This window comes from Plecotus auritus (assembly GCF_963455305.1).
Source record: "Plecotus auritus genome assembly, chromosome: 5".
Taxonomy (NCBI): domain Eukaryota; kingdom Metazoa; phylum Chordata; class Mammalia; order Chiroptera; family Vespertilionidae; genus Plecotus; species Plecotus auritus.
In genome coordinates, this window is record NC_137776.1 from 68,967,878 (window position 1) to 68,982,266 (window position 14,389).

General features: G+C 39.7%; 1 protein-coding gene across 4 annotated transcripts in view; it reads left to right on the forward strand.

The window, feature by feature from the left end:
* The window catches only part of ORC4 (origin recognition complex subunit 4), a 75,737-nt gene that overhangs the window by 35,928 nt on the left and 25,420 nt on the right, over positions 1-14,389 (forward strand). For 3 of the 4 annotated variants that reach the window (XM_080669228.1, XM_080669227.1, XM_080669229.1), the window contains exons 3-6: positions 1,331-1,407; positions 2,540-2,630; positions 12,707-12,782; positions 13,232-13,317. In XM_080669228.1, the coding sequence (XP_080525354.1) occupies positions 1,331-1,407; positions 2,540-2,630; positions 12,707-12,782; positions 13,232-13,317 (330 nt within the window). Of the gene's footprint in view, positions 1-1,330; positions 1,408-2,539; positions 2,631-12,706; positions 12,783-13,231; positions 13,318-14,389 lie in introns of those variants that run through there. The other variant, XM_080669230.1, reaches the window with a different exon arrangement.

Sequence of the window (14,389 nt, forward strand, 5' to 3'; positions counted from 1 at the left end):
CTTGTTTCTGTTGATGGAGCCAAATCTGAAGCCTCCTAAAGTTTGTGTCCCTGGGGTACCTCTGCATTAGCAGTAGATGCTGAAAAGAAATGTCTTCAATGGCCCATCTTTTTCTTTTTCTTTTTAAATATATTTGTATTGATTTCAAAGAGGAAGGGAGAGAGAGATAGAAACATCAATGATTATAGAGAATCATTGATCGGCTGCCCCCCCCCCCCCCCCCCCCCACACACACACACACTGGGGACTGAGCCCGCAACCCAGGCATGTGCCCTTGACCAGAATCAAACCCAGGACCCTTCAGTCTACAGGCTGACACTCTATCCACTGAGCCAAGCCAGCTAGGGCAATAGCCTATCTTTTTAAAGAATGTGCTAGATTTTCTGACATTTTATACAACTAAGTCTGTGCCCTTTATTCTGTGAAGACCTCAAAATTTAGCTCTTTACAAGAAATTTTTTCTTAGTTTATTTCAATGATTTATTTTATAGCCTAAATAAAAAAATATGGATGTGATTTCTTCCATATAATTGAGCATTTTCTTACATGCTGTTAATACTTTTATGCAGGTTGTTATTGAATGTGTCATTTCTGCACAGTATATTTGCAGTTTTTGTGTTTTTTTTAGGCATGGGTCATGCTCTTTTACTAATCTTGTGCTCTGCATCTAATAAGTACTAAATAACTACAGAGACTTTTAAACTTTTTTAATTCTCTCAGAATCCTGACCTTTATGGCAGGTACAGATTGGTAGGGCTTGAGCTAAGGCAATTTAAATGTGTTGATCTCTAGAGATTGAGGAGTGGTACATGAGCATTATGAGATTAGGTTACATTATTAGATTATCGCCTCAGTTTTTTTGCTGACATGTTATTCTCAGTGAAGTATACATTCATTCACATGTATTAAAACAGCTCTCAAATTCTGATGTAGCTAAAGCAAGTAATTCTTTCTTGTTGAAATCTTCACATCTAAATTCTCATCTTTTCTCTGGGATTTAAGATAAAAAGAACTGGGGACCCTTTCCCCTCCCTACATGGGAGTTCATTCTGTGGGACTCTTTCCCCCTCCCCACGTGGGAGTCCGTACTTGTTCTTCAATAAATCTCCACCTTTTCTATTAAAAAAAAAAAAAAAGATTAAAAAAAAAAGATAAAAAGAACTGCTGAATTTATATCTCATGAAAATGGTGCCAGAGATCTTGAAGAAAAGTTATTTAGGGAGGGTTGAATTGACTCATTAATACCTAATTCTGACTTGTATAAATGTATATTCTCATTCATTTTGATGGCATGTATAGTATTTTTTAATACTTACTTTATTTTCATCAGGTACAAAGAATTTTACGTGAAAGATTTTGTTATCAGAGTTCACATAGTAACCTCTTTGGAGTACAAGTACAATATAAGTAAGTTTGGCTATTCCCTTGTATGTTATAAGTATACTTACAGATGCACTGTAGGTTTTGCAGACATTACCATATACAAATTTTATCTTAAGCATTGCTAAAAAAGAAAACCTTTTGCTTTGGGTATAGAAACATTGAGTATCATGAAGCAAGAGAGATATAAGTATTTCCATAATAAGAAAGCATTTTAACTTTTAGTCTTATGTTGTTTTTGTTATCTGGCATTGTAGAGATAATTCTGAGCTTCTTATACCTAAGACTTGGCAGCCAGTTGTAGAGTGAAAGGACCTAAGAGCAGCCACTGTTGTCTCTTACCCCATCCTATATAATAAAGAAGTAATATACAAATTGACCATCACTCCAACACACAAGATGGCCACCCCCATGTGGACAACGATGGCCGCCACAAGATGGCCAGCAGTGAAGGGCAGTTGTGGGCGATCAGGCCAGCAGGGGCGGGCAGTTGCGGGGGACCAGGCCTGCAGGGGAGGGTAGTTGGGGGCAACCAGGCCTGCAGGGGAGGGCAGTTAGGGGCAATCGGGCCAGCAGGGGAGGGCAGTTAGGGGCGACCAGGTTGGCAAGGGAGGGAAGTTAGGGGTGACTGGGCCAGCAGGGGAGGGGAGTTAGAGGCAATCGGGCTGGGAAGAGAGCAGTTAGGCGTCGATCAAGCTCACAGGGGAGTGGTTAGGAGGTGGTCAGCCTGGCAGGCAGAAGCAGTTAGGGGCAATCAGGCAGGCAGGCAGGTGAGCAGTTGGGAGCCAGCAGTCCTGGTGGGATAGGACCTAAACAGGCAGTCGGACATCTCTCGAGGGTTCCCAGATTGGAGAGTGTGCAGGCTGGGCTGATGGACACCCCTCCTCCCCCATGCACGAATTTCATGCACCGGGCCTCTAGTACTAGCATAAAGACCAAGATATTTCAGACTTACTTGATTTCTTCTTGTGATTTCCAGAGAATCAGTATTAGCCAACAATCTGTTTCTGTGTAGGATTATTTAGAGTATAAGTCAAGTGCCCAGAGAGAAAGAAAAAAGGAATACCCATTTTCTATGCATATTCAAATCCAGCTTTAAAAAATAATACCTAAAAATTATTCCAGCTTTTTAAATTTGGGCCTGTTTATGTAATTTCAGACACTTAATTGAGCTGCTAAAAAGAACTGCTATCCATGGAGAAAGTAACTCCGTTCTCATTATTGGACCCCGAGGATCAGGAAAGACCATGGTAAAGCTCTTTATTTCTGGTGTTTGCTTTGGTAGGCTTGTTACGATTCCTGTAGACAATGCTGAAATGTATTTCGTTATTTTGTTATTAACATTTTGCTTTTTTTCCTTAAATCATTGAAAACATGAAAAGCCTTATAAAGTGGGGGCGATATACTTGAATTGGGCTATCTTTTTTGCCTTATTTTTCCCCACAGTGACAAGTTTTAGTTGATGTTTGTTTTATCATGGTCTTCTGTCCTTGAAGAATCAGTGATTGCCAGTGGAAAAAGCAAACTAGCATTTATTGGACATGTACCTTGTGCCTTTTATCTTTGCTTTATCATTTATTGCTTACACTAACCCAGTAAAATAGGTTTTGTCTCTGTTTGTGGATTAGGTAACTGTCACCCCATGCATTCTTTTTTTCTCATTATTTTATTGTTTAACCCTAACACAAACAATTTTTTCATATGTCCATTCACATTTTCTAGATTTGTTTTCTACTTTCCCTTGTTATCATATTTCTTAGTTGCCTCATTTTCTCTTTTCACATTCTTATACAGTATATGAGACCAATTATGTCTGTCACACTGAAAGTATTACCAAACTATTTAATTTTAAATAGGTGAGCTGTATAAAATCTATTTAAACAGTGTGTATTGACTACGTTATCTAAGAAACGGAAATTAGAACTTTCGGATTTTACTATTTTCCATTACCAGTATTGTTTGAAATATATAAATTGGGAATATAGATCTATTGGAGGAAGTGTGTTCTTCTTAGGTGCCTAGAAGGAAGGTTAATCAGAAGTACTAGGCAACTGTCACTGACAACCATCACAGGTAACTTGTTTTTAGTTCATGTGATTTTCCCTATCTGGTTGCTTGTAGAATTTCTTTACATTAGCAATGTTAAAATTTCACAAGTTATATCTAAATGTTGGTCATAAAAAGTGATACTCTTCAAATCCTCTTAATGTGAATTTAGATCTTTTCGTCTGTAAAAGATCTTCTCCTCCCTCCCCCCGTTTTTATTATTTTATTATATCTGGAAGACACATCATCATAGTAATGTTTGAAGAACATCTAAGTGACCGTCTGACTGGCTGACCGGCTGGTAGGTATGACACGCACTGATCACCAGGGGGCAGATGCTCAACGCAGGAGCTGCCAAGCTGTGGTGACTTGGCAGCGGCGGTTCTTGAGTAGTGCACCCTGGAACCAGAGAGGAGGGAGCCCAGTTCCTCACGGGGCCATGCGATTCCACCAGGCCGCAGGACCCCACCTGCCGGAGGGATCCCACTCACTCCATAGACAGCCTTTGAGCCGCAGCTGTGCTCCAGGTGCGGCCGGCCTGGGAGGGACCGAGGGAGGTTGGCTCCAGGGCGTGTCCAGCCCGTCTCACCCAGTCCCTCCCCACTGGTCACCTTCTAATTAATTTCCTTTCAATGAGCACAAATCTGTGCACTGGGTCACTAGTTTTTAGATAAAACTTTAATTTTCAAGAAACTTCACAGTGATACTCTTAAATCAATAAAGAAGAAAATGAGATTTAGGAAATCAGTGCATTAGGTCTATTCCTTCATAAACTGTGCATCTTGAAACTAAATGGCACTACCACAGGAAAGTTGAATCTCAGTAATTTGTTCATCAGTGTCAAGCCTAAAAGTATAACTTGAGTGGCTGATTGAATTTATTCTGAACTTCACCTTGGAAGTTCGTCACTCAAGACATGGAGAAAGTTCAGGAAAAATAATAGAGCTAAACACTTATAAAAATGTGTAACTAAATACAAATTTTAACTATACTCCATTTCATTAGAAAATGGGCTAAAATAGATATATTTTTTACCAGAAAAATTAAGCAGATACTACAAAATTCCCATATTATTCTCCCCCACCCCTACCCCATACACACAATTTCCCCTTCTGTTAACATCTTGACTTAGCATGGTACATTATAATCAATGAATTGATATTGATACATTATCATTAAAGTCTATAAGTTTACATTAAGGTTCACTCTTTGTGTTGTACAATTTAATGGGTTTTAACAAATACATAATGTAATATATCAACCACTTAAGTGTCATACAAAATAACTTCACCATTCTAAAAAATTCCCTGTGCTTTAACTGTTTATTTATCTCACCTCCAACCCCTGACAATGACTGATGTTTTACTGTTTCCATACTTTTGCCTTTATCAGAGTGTCATATAGTTGGGATCATACAGTATAGCACCTTTTCATATTGTCTTCTTCCACTTAGCAATAAGCATTTAAGGTTCCTCCATGATATTTCATGGCTTGGCAGGTCATTTCTTTTAATTGATGAATAATATTCCATTGTATAAATGTACCACTGTTTATTTACCTATTGAAGGATATCTTGTTTGGTTCTGATTTTTAGCAATTTGAATAAAGCTATTCTAAACACTTGTGTGCAAGATTTTATGTGTATGTAAGTCTGCAACTTAATTGGGTAAATACTTAGGAGCACCAATTGTTGCATCATATGGTAATACTATGTTTAGCTTTGTGAGAAGTTGACAAACTGTCTTCCAAAATAGTTATACCATTTTGCTTCTTACTAGCATTGAATGAGAGTTTCTTGTGCTATGTATCTTCACAAGCATTTGGTATTGTCAGTTTTTAAAATTTTAGCCATTCCAGTAGATATGCATTGCTATCTCATTGCTTTTCTTGTTATAGTTCTCTAATGGTGTATGATATTGAGAATCTTCTAATGTGCTTATCTTTTATCTGTATATCTTTGGTGAGATACTTTATGATCATTTTAAATTGGGTTCTTATTGATACGTTTTAAGTCATTTGTGTATTTTGTATATATCAGATATGTGTTTTGCAAATATTTTCTCCCAGTCTGTCTTTTGCCTCTTAATTCTATTAACAATGTTTTTGGAAGGGAAGTTTTTAATTTAAAAGAAATCCAACTTGTCAACTATTTTTTTCATGGATTGTGATTTTGGTGTTGCATCTAAAACTTCATCACCAAAACTCAGGCTCTCTAGGTTTTCTCCTATTTTATTTTCTAGAAGTTGTATAGTTCTTTGCATTTACATCTATGATTCATTACAAGTTAATGTTTGTGAAAAGTGTACAGTCAGTGTCTAGATTCATTTTTTTGCATATGAATGTCCAATTCTAACACCATTTATTAAAAAGACTATCTTTTCTTTATTGAATTACCTTTGTCTCTTTATGAAAGATCAGTTGACGGTATTTGTATGTGTCTATTTCTGGGCTCTCTATTCTGTTTCCATTATCTGTTTGTCTGTTCTTGCATTGGCATCACACTGTCTTGATTACTGTAGCTTTATAGTTAGCCGTGAAGTTCCATAGTGTCAGCCTTTCAATTTTTTGTTTCTTCAGTATTGTTTTGGCTATCCTGGGTACTTTGCATTTCCATAATCTTCACATTCATGAACATGGAATATTTTTTCCATTTATTTATTTATGTCTTTCACCAGAATTTGTGGTTTTCCTCATGCAGAACTTATACATATTTTTTTAGATTTATATCTAAGCATTTACATTTTAGTGTTAGTGTGAATAGTATTATGTTTTTAATTTCATGTCCTAAGGGTTCATTGCTGATATGTGGTGAACCAAATGCCATGTGTGTATTACTTGTATCTTCCAACCTTGCTATAATAGATTATCAATTCCAGGAATTTATCGATTCTTTGGGATTTTCTACATACACAGTCATGTCATCTGCAAACAAAGAAAGTTTTATTTCTTGTCTATTTCTATCCATATCTTTTATTTCCTTTTTTTTGGTCTCATTGTATTAGTTATTCACAGGCTCTAAGTATTGATCATAAAATTAACTGATATTATACAAATTTTCTTAATATGAATTTAGGTCTTCACTAAGGAATAATTTAATTTTTGATATTTCTTTTGTTTCATTCTTTTTGTCCTTTCTTAGAATTATTCAGTTATTAAGCTTTTGTTCGCATTTCTTAATGTCATTTCTCCATGTGTCTCTTGTATCTTTTTCTTCCTCTTCCTCAGCATTCTATCATATCACCAATGTGCTTTTCTTTACCATTAGTTCTGTTGTTTGCTTCTTGTAATGTAATGTCGCATTTTAGTTTTCTCACAATCCTTCCTGCTCATCTAGCTCCTTGTCATGAACCTTGAGTCTGCTGTTTTCTGTTTGTCTGGGTCTGGCTTAAATAGTTTGAAACTTTTTTCTATGTACGTTTTCAGTACTAATTAATCTTTTTTGTCAACTTGCTTTTCCTTTCATGTTACATCTTTTTTTTTTTTTTTTAAATAAATTCCTATGTCAACTTTTTCTGCTTACTCAGGTTTAAAGAAGGACATGGCCATTACAGCATAGTATTTATCCTATCTAATAAAAGAGTGATATGCAAATTGACCATCACTCCAACACACAAGATGGCCACCAACATGCGGTCAAAGATGGCTGCCCCCATGTGGACACAAGATGGCCACCACAAGATGACCTGCAGGGAACGGTAGTTGTGGGCGATCAGGCCTGCAGGAAAGGGCAGTTGTGGGGGACCAGGCCGGTAGGGGAGGGCAGTTGCGGGGGAACAGGCCTGCAAGGGAGGACAGTTGGGGGGAACCCAGGCCTCTAGGGGAGGGCATTTGGGGGGGACCAGGCCTGCAGGGGAGGGCAGTTAGGGGTGACCAGGCCAGCAGGGGAGGGCAGTTGTGGGGGACCAGGCCTGCAAGGGAGGAAAGTTGGGGGGAACCCGGCCAGCAGGGGAGGGAAGTTGGAGGGGACCAGACCTGCAGGGGAGGGTAGTTGGGGGCAACCAGGCCTGCAGGGGAGGGCAGTTGGGGGGAACCAGTCCTACAGGGGAGGGCAGTTGGGGGTGACCAGGCCTGCAGGGGAGGACAGCTGGGGGTGACCAGGCCTGCAGGGGAGGGCAGTTAGGGGCAATCAGGCTGGCAGGGGAGCAGTTAGGCATCAGGCTGGCAGGGGAGTGGTTAGGGGGTGATCAGGCTGGTAGGCAGAAGCGGTTATGGGCATTCAGGCAGGCAGGCAGATGAGCGGTTGGGAGCCAACAGTCCTGGATTGTGAGAGGGATGTCCGACTGCCCGTTTAGGCCCGATCCTAGTTGGATCGGGCCTAAACGGGCAGTCGGACATCCCTCAAGGGGTCCCAGATTGGAGAGGGTGCAGGCTGGGCTAAGGGACACACACACACACACACACACACACACACATACACACACACACACACCTGCCCCCGTGCACGAATTTCATGCACCAGGCCTCTAGTCAGTTAATAAAATGGATAGATTATTCTTGGCATACTGACAGCTTATCCAGTTGTTGTTACTTCTTAAACTAGAGCCCTCTTCTGGTACTCTGACATTTATTTAGTGTGACTTCACTGGAATATGGAAGAATCCATTACTTGGTGTTTTATTTTGGTATAATTTAATTTATGCTTGCTGCACTCCAATATTGAGAGTTCAAAGAGCTGAGGAGCATTGTTTAACTGTCACTTTTGTAATTTGCTTTGTTTGGGATTATCCTAAGATATAAAATAGGATATTCTTAGACAAGAACTCTCATTAATATAATTATGTAAATTAAACTTTAAAAATAAGATTCCAGCATATTTAATAACATACTTTGCCTGTCTGAAATATAAAAATTCAAAATCTGCACTTGACTAAGGGGTTGAGGGGGTGGTGGTTAAGGGGGCCTAATATATGGTGAAGGAAGATAATTTGACTCTGGGTGTTGGGAAAAAATCATATACAGTTAATTGATAAATATCATAGATAATGTGATTTGTTGCACTTCAAACATTTCATTCCAAATGACAGATTGGACCCTGGAAAATACTGTTCTTTATAGAAATAAATTACTTTAAACAGAAACTTAATAGATGTTTAAATAGGATGTTTCTTCTGATTGATGTTTCTTCTATTTGCATATTGCTTAATGTTGTGTTTATTAAAGTATTTGGGAATAGTAATATTAGTAAGCATAAAAATCTCTAGATGCTGGCAGATCTAAGCAAACTCTGCTAGTAGATTTGTAAAATTAGTTTTTGGTACAAAAAATGTGGAAATGGGGTACCTATATTGGTTAACCAACTAGCTTTTTAGTATATTATATACTTTCAAATATTTGAAAAAGTGACCTTATATCCATGAGAAAACTGATTGAAATTATACAATTGGTTACCTAGCTAATTACATAGTAAATTTTAGCAGTATTCAGATTGGAACAAAAATTATATGAAGACATACTTGCTAATACATTTAAATTATCGTTTTAGAACACACACACACCCCCCATTAAAAAGGCTGTGAGTTGATATAGGCCAGTGGTCGGCAAACCGCGGCTCGCAAGCCACATGCGGCTCGCGAGCCGCGGTTTGCTGCTCTGTTGACTAATGAGTTTGCCAACCACTGATCTAGGCAAATGACAGCTTGATGCCTAAAGTAAATTCAGTGGAAAGAGTGCCCTATACACCTGTTAAAACACTCTCTATGCATATGTAGAATGAAGGTACTATATTAACCTTGTTTCATTCGGTAAAGAAATTGAAATGCTTTTCAACAATTCAGCAAACATAAAATAATTTAAATCATAAAATCAGAGCTCGGTATATATAAATGTTATATAAATAATATATCAAGAGGTGGGGGCAAGAACATAGATTACTAAAAAAATATGGCAAAAGTCATATTTTGAGAGCCCAAGTTTATGTCCTTTGGGGACGAACTCTTAGAGTATAGTCAGACTTGACCCAAAGGCTGAGAAGCACCACCTCTTCTTCTGACAGTTCCTCATAAAGAATTTCACGTCTCAACCACGCTTTTATGCATATAACAATTGATATTTCCAGATTGTCCCTTGTAAAGAGGACCTGGACTGCTTATGTTCTGAGGTAGAATTCCATCTGCTTTAAAAACTGTACAGATAAATAAGGAATAGCTATTATTTTTGATATCCTGTTGTGCAACCTAGTAATTTAAAATGAGGATATTTGTTTCTTCGTATTGCACAAAGATGCTATAGTGACAGATAGAAGATAGGCTATTGTAAAAACAAATAGTATTTTGTTTTTCAAAATAGTTTACCAGTCATCCCAGTGACTTTGTTGAATAATTCCTTTTCTCACTAAATTTTGATGCCATCTTAGCTAATTTTTTTTCCTATATGCTACCTGTTTTTCTATACAATTTGTTTTGTGACAGTACCCTTCTATTTTAATATTAGAAGGAATAGTCTCTCATTTGTTTTCTAAAAAGGTTTTTTTTCTTAATTCATTTTCGAATTTTTAAAAATGTATACAGTATTAATATGAAGAAATGTATATGATATTTTAATGAGTGGTAAGATGTCACAGTTTAAAAAGTATAATAAAATGTAAGTATGTGGATTAAAAACTTGTAATTATAAAAATGTGCAGCTTTATAATTGAACAGTTTAAGGTGGAATAATAATCTCTGTGCATATTTTAGTAGTAATCTAGATATGTAAAAGCATAAGCAACCAGCGGACCGGCCAGTACCTATGACGCGCTCTGACCACCAGGGGGCAGACGCTCAAAGCAGGAGTGGAAACCACAGGCATGGAAACATGAAACAGACTAATGAATCTCAGAGGAAAGGGGGGACGGAGGGAAGAGATTAACCAAAGATCTTATATGCATACTAGAGGCCCAGTGTATGGATTCATGCACCAGTGGGGTCCCTCGGCCTGGCATGTGGGCCCTGGATTGTGAGAGGGCGCAAACCAGGCTGAGGGACCCCACCGGTGCATGAATCCGTGTACTGGGCCTCTAGTTATTATTATAAGTACTAGTGACCCGGTGCACGAAATTCGTGCATGGTGGGGGGTTCCCTTAGCCCAGCCTGCCCCCTTTCACAGACTGGGAGCCCTCAGGAGATGTCCTACTGACGGCTGAGGCCCGCTCCCCATAGGAAGCCGGCCTCAGCCGCAGTCTGGCCACCCTCTGTGGGAGGTGACCAGGCTGATCAAGGGAAGGCACCAGCCCCATCACCCTGCTGCTGCAGCCACTGCAGCCGCCAAGGTGTTTTCATCAACACGGACGCTAGTCCCTTCATTGTGAAAAAATGACAACTTCCTTTAGGCATTTTCAAGATGTGTCTTTCATAGGATATGACATTTCTTTCTTTCTTTTTTATCCTCACCTGAGGATACGTTTCCATTGATTTTTAGAGGATGTGGAAGAGAGAGGGAGAGACAGAGAGAAACATCAATGTGAGAGGGACACTATGATTGGTTGCCTCCTGCATGAGCCCTGACCTGGGCCCCAGCCAGAGAGGAGCCTGCAACCTAGGTACATGCCCTTGATCAGAATCAAACCCAGACCCTGCGGTCAGCAGGCTGAGGCTCTATCCACTGAGCAAAACGAGCTAGGGCAGGATATGACATTTCTTAGCCCCTCCAGCAGCGGACCTTCCTTTTTCCCTCCAGGAGTGTGGTGGAAAAGCCCTAGATCACCTTCTTGGATTCTTATAACCCAAGTTACCAAGAACACTGCAAGTGGTGGCATACAGGAGCTTAGCCAATGAGCGGTCAGAAAAGGTGTTTATGTTGGAACTGGTTTGGCTCAGTGGGTAGACCATGGGCTTGCAGACTGAAGGGTCCCAGGTTTGATTCCTGTTAAGGGCATATCCCCAGTGGGGAGTGTGCAGGAGGCAGCTAATTGATGTTTCTCTCTCATTGATGTTTCCAACTGTCTATCCCTCTCCCCACTTCTCTGTAAAAAAATCAATAAAATATATATATTTTTAAAAATGGTGTTTCCTCTGCAGCTCATGCGGCCCCTGCGTTGTATCCACTGGGCTAGGGGGGTGTCCCTGCCACCTGGTGTTGGCCACCGGGGTCTCCACACACCCCAGAGACTGGCAACCAGCCCCCCTTCGTGGGCGCTGGGATGGGGGGCATGCGGGTACCCCCGGGCTGCATGCAACGGTGGCCGGCGGGGTCTCTGCACACTCCAGAGGCCAGCAGCCAGCCCCCCCATCGTGGGCGCTGGGCTGGGGGTGTGGACCCGAACTGCTGCTTGGCGCCTGAGCACACACAAGCGGCTGGGGGCAGGGCAGGAACATCCCCATTCTGAATTCCCCAGGGGGGCATGCAGGGACCCCTGGGCCGCACATGGCGGCGGCTGCCAGGGTCTTCGCATGCTCCAGAGGCCAGCAGCCAGCACCCTGTCATGGGCTCAGGGCTGGGAATGTGGACCCGAACTGCCGCTTAACGCCGGAGCACACCCAAGTGGCTGGGGACGGAGCGGGAACATCCCTGTGTCTGAATGCCCCGGAAGCCAGCAGCCAGCCCCGTCATGGGCGCCTGGCTGGGGGCATGGACCCAAACCGCCACTTGGTGCCAGAGCATGTGCAAGCGGCTGGGGGCGAGGTGGGAACATCCCTGTCTCTGAATGCCCCGGAGGCCAGCAGCCAGCCCCGTCATGAGCACCCAGCTGGGGGCATGGACCCGAACCGCCACTTGGTGCCAGAGCACGTGCAAGCGGCTAGCGGTGGAGCAGGAACATCCCCACATCGCAATGGCGACGCGGGGATGTTCTCGCCCCGCCTCCAGCCACTTGGCTGCTGCACCCACAGTCCCGGAGTGGCCGGAGGTGTTCTGGGACCCCTGCCGCTCAGGGCCTAAGTGCAGGCCTACAGACTAGGAGCGGCCTGGTTCCCAAGTATGTTCCTGGGACCTAGGCCGCTGGGCGCCTGCATATGCAAACTAACCACCATCTTTGTTGGGTTAATTTGCATACTTGCTCCTGATTGGCTGGTGTGTGTGGCTTGTGGGAGTAGCAGAGGTACAGTCAATTTGCATGTTTCTCTTTTATTAGATAGGATATTAGTAGTAGGAATAATTTTTTCATTGTAAGCACTAAGTTTCTGTAATAAGGACTTTCTCTGTATACCTAACAACTAACAGAGGGAACTACATAATCTGCAATTGTATTTGTTAATTTAAAGTAGCAATCTGTTTATATCGTTTCCACTATTCATAGTTTAAAAATAAGGGCTTATTAACTTTTAGCTATCATTAAATATTTTATAAACTTTTTAATATTATTTAGCTAATAAACCATGCTTTGAAAGAACTAATGGAAGTAGAAGACGTGAGTGAAAATGTATTACAAGTTCACCTAAATGGTAAGTGTGTCATTATTTTGCTACTGGAAATAATATAAATCATGTGAGCTTTTTATATTATGAAATGAAATCCACTTGTATGTTTTAAATTTGGATTCATAATTATATTTTTAAAACTAGATTTATGTCTAACAACTCTTAATTTAGCACACCATAAACAATATTTTTAGAAACTAAAACAATAAATAAATAAAGGAGGCACATAAAGACTTTCGGTTTTTGTCTTTTTTTTTTTTTTAATAACCCTAACTAACTCCAGAGAAGATTGTTCTTTGATTCCACTAGATGTCTTCATTACTCAGTTGTAAAATGAAATATAAACTCAGTCTTTGACTTTTTCTAGTTAAATTTAAAAATCATTAAAAATTTATTTGATTGGAAAATAACCTCTACTGTGTCAAATACATATTTCATTTTAATTAAATACTTTTAAATGTGCTTTGTTTCAGGACTGCTGCAGATCAATGATAAAATAGCTCTAAAGGAAATCACAAGGCAGTTAAATCTGGAAAATGTAATTGGAGATAAAGTTTTTGTACGTATAACTTCTATTCTTTTATTAAATAGTCATCAAACTAAAGTCTGTATTGTCATAGCTTTATATTTTTGGAGAGCTAGGCAGCGTTTAGAGATTGTAAATTGAAATATGCAAGATTCTTGTCATAAAAATGTATAAAGTACTAGGGTGCATTTATTTATCAAAACCAAGTTTATGTAGATATTGAGTTTGTTTCTTTATTTGTAAGATAAATATTCTGATTCTCTGTCTTTGGAGATAAATTAATGTTTTTAAAAATACTATACTCTAGCAGTCTATTTCTAGTCTCCTGAGACTTGGGTATCATGGGAGTGGTGGAAAATGTGCTGAATTTTATACTACAGAAAAGGTGGATTTTAGTCTTTCTTTACAGCCTGGTGAGAATGATTAATGAATGCCCCTAAATTTCAGATCCTCCTCTGTTAAATAGACATTATCTTAAACTTACTGCACTAATTTATTTGGCAGACAAAAGAAAGCATTAAACATAATTTATGTTTTAAGAAAAGATACTTGATGGTAATATACCATACATATGCCAGTTATCTCGTACTATTAAAATGTTTTCAGATACTTACCCATATCTCATTATTGTGATAACTTGGAATCTAGAACAATGAATATCAGTAACTTAAACTGATTAGAAATGTTTTGAAACTTGAAAAATTTTTTGCTCAAGGGAAGAATGATTAACTTAATTTTCAACTTCTTTAATTTTCATAATGAAATGACTTATCCTCATACTACTTATGCGTTTGAAGTGCGTTATATACATTCCAAGTTCATTTCTGGTCTCTGGTAATCATGCAGTGCTGTCACTCTACTATGCAGCTTCACAGCCATAATTGTGAAAGCTTCCTAGCATGTAGTGATTCATTCTTTTGTAATTATCTCTAAAAACTTGAGCCCAATCATATGTTACCCTTTCACTGTCTGCAGGTCTCTGAAGTGCAAGTTCAGAATGCCCCTTCTATTAATGTTTTATCTTCTGTTAGGATTTAATGTTGAAAATAGTCTGCTACTTGGTTCAGGAGAATTACTATTATAGAGGCCCAGTTTGGCTTTTAGT